The sequence below is a fragment of the Anastrepha obliqua genome, chromosome 2 (genome assembly GCF_027943255.1).
Source record: "Anastrepha obliqua isolate idAnaObli1 chromosome 2, idAnaObli1_1.0, whole genome shotgun sequence".
Classification (NCBI taxonomy): Eukaryota; Metazoa; Arthropoda; class Insecta; order Diptera; family Tephritidae; genus Anastrepha; species Anastrepha obliqua.
This window is the reverse complement of record NC_072893.1, coordinates 18,002,660-18,004,417: the sequence shown is the minus strand read 5'-3', so window position 1 is coordinate 18,004,417 and position 1,758 is coordinate 18,002,660. Positions and strand designations below refer to the sequence as shown.

Below are 1,758 nucleotides of genomic sequence, written 5' to 3'. Positions count from 1 at the left end.
GTTTAGTGTCTTCCGGTGGTTTGCTTAGTCTAATTAACGTTAGGTATTGTCTTCCATTATGACTTAAAACTAATTAACCTAATTGGATTCGCTTTACGAGTAGTCATATCTCTCCATGTACATAATTTTCAACTAAGGCACACAAAATCCTCAACTACAAACTTAGAATTTAATTACAATTAAAGTCTGTGATTTAAGTAAAAATTGGCAAATTGAACTAATTTGACTAGGTAACTGAGTAAACTATAATAAAAAGCACAAAAAATATTTACAAACACTTTTACAAAACACAAAAAAAACTCAAACGCGCATCCTTTCACTGGTGATGTGTCCCTGAACAACTGGATATTTATAAATATTTCACTTTCATCAACCAACTGTCGCCTACTGCACTCACTGCTCCTGCCACAACGATATGTAGTCAAGTATCTCGTCGTCATCGGGCGTACAGTCCTCCTCATGCAAATTGAAGCTGTCATATGGCTCAAACTTCAGCTGCAAATTCGCATCGATCTGCGCACTCGCGTTGTTATTGCTGCTGCCGCGCTGCGCTTCCGCAGTAGTGTGTCGCAGCGGCGATAGCTGCTGCTGTGGCGCTGGCGAATGCACAAAAGTGCCCGAATCAAAGGACATGCTGGAGTTGAAAGATGAGGTGGGCGAAGGGCAACCAGCATCAAGCTGTGTCTGCAATGGCTGCGGCGAACACGCTTGCAATGCTTCGGCGGTGAGTAGCGCGGAGGTAAATTGTTGCTGCTGATGCTGCTGCTGATGATGGTGGTGTTGTTGTTGCTGTGTGAATGCTTGCAGCTTGCTATTAGCCGCGCTATAATACAACTGCTCCGTTGCAGCAACCCCGCTGGTGGCACTCGGTGAGTTGCGCGCTGGTGAATCCGCGGCGAGCAGGCTAAGATTACTGCTGGCGCTGACACTGCTGCTGAATGAGCTATTACTGGATGTTGTGTTATTGTCTGTGGCGAGCGCTAATAGCCCGCTAGCGTTGGCGCGCGCACTGTTACACTTCTGAGCCGCGCTACTACCACCACTGCCACCCGCATTCAAATCATCCACCAAATCCTGCAACCGTCTAATATATTCAACAGCGATGCGCAACGTATCCACTTTGCTGATTTTCTTATGCGGTCCACGGCCGCCACCTTTCAGCAAATCGGTAATGATTGTCTGTGGAATGTGTTGGCGTAAGCGCGCAAAGCTATTATTCACCTGTTTGACGCGATTGCGTTCACGCGCATTGCGGCGCTGCACTGATTGCGTCTGATCGACGCTGTAAGGTCCACCACCGGCGCTGGGTGCACGCGGCGTATATTTGCGCGTTTTAATCTCAGCACTAGCAGCAGACAACCCAGTGGGCGCCGGTGCGATATTTTGATATTTGAACATTTTCACAGCGGTTTCGAGGTGACGATGAGGCGCCGATGTGTTGCTGTTGTTACTAGTTTTGCTGTAGTATTGCAGCGGTATGTTGCCTTTAGAATTATTAGTAAAGATCGCGCTACTAGACATGTTCACCATCAGAAAATGGTCTCAACAACAACTGATTTGCGCGCAAAATGCAGTTTGAATATTTTTTTTGCTTTAACAATTTTTTGCGCGAGCACTTCAAAAATGTCTACAACACAGTAACGCTTATTTTAGTTATGCAATTTTTTAAAACTTTTAAAGCTTTCTACAACTCAATTGAACTTGATCCTATGACACCTTGCACAAGAATGAGTCCCTTCGTCCTAAACCTTTGCATTT

At 45.5% G+C, this 1,758-nt stretch overlaps 1 protein-coding gene across 1 annotated transcript; it reads right to left on the bottom strand.

The window, feature by feature from the left end:
• Window positions 1-393: 393 nt before the first annotated feature.
• Window positions 394-1,530, bottom strand: LOC129237816 (achaete-scute complex protein T4). The gene has a single exon (XM_054872763.1). It carries the CDS (start codon window positions 1,528-1,530, stop codon window positions 394-396), a length of 1,137 nt encoding a protein of 378 aa, XP_054728738.1.
• Window positions 1,531-1,758: the final 228 nt, after the last annotated feature.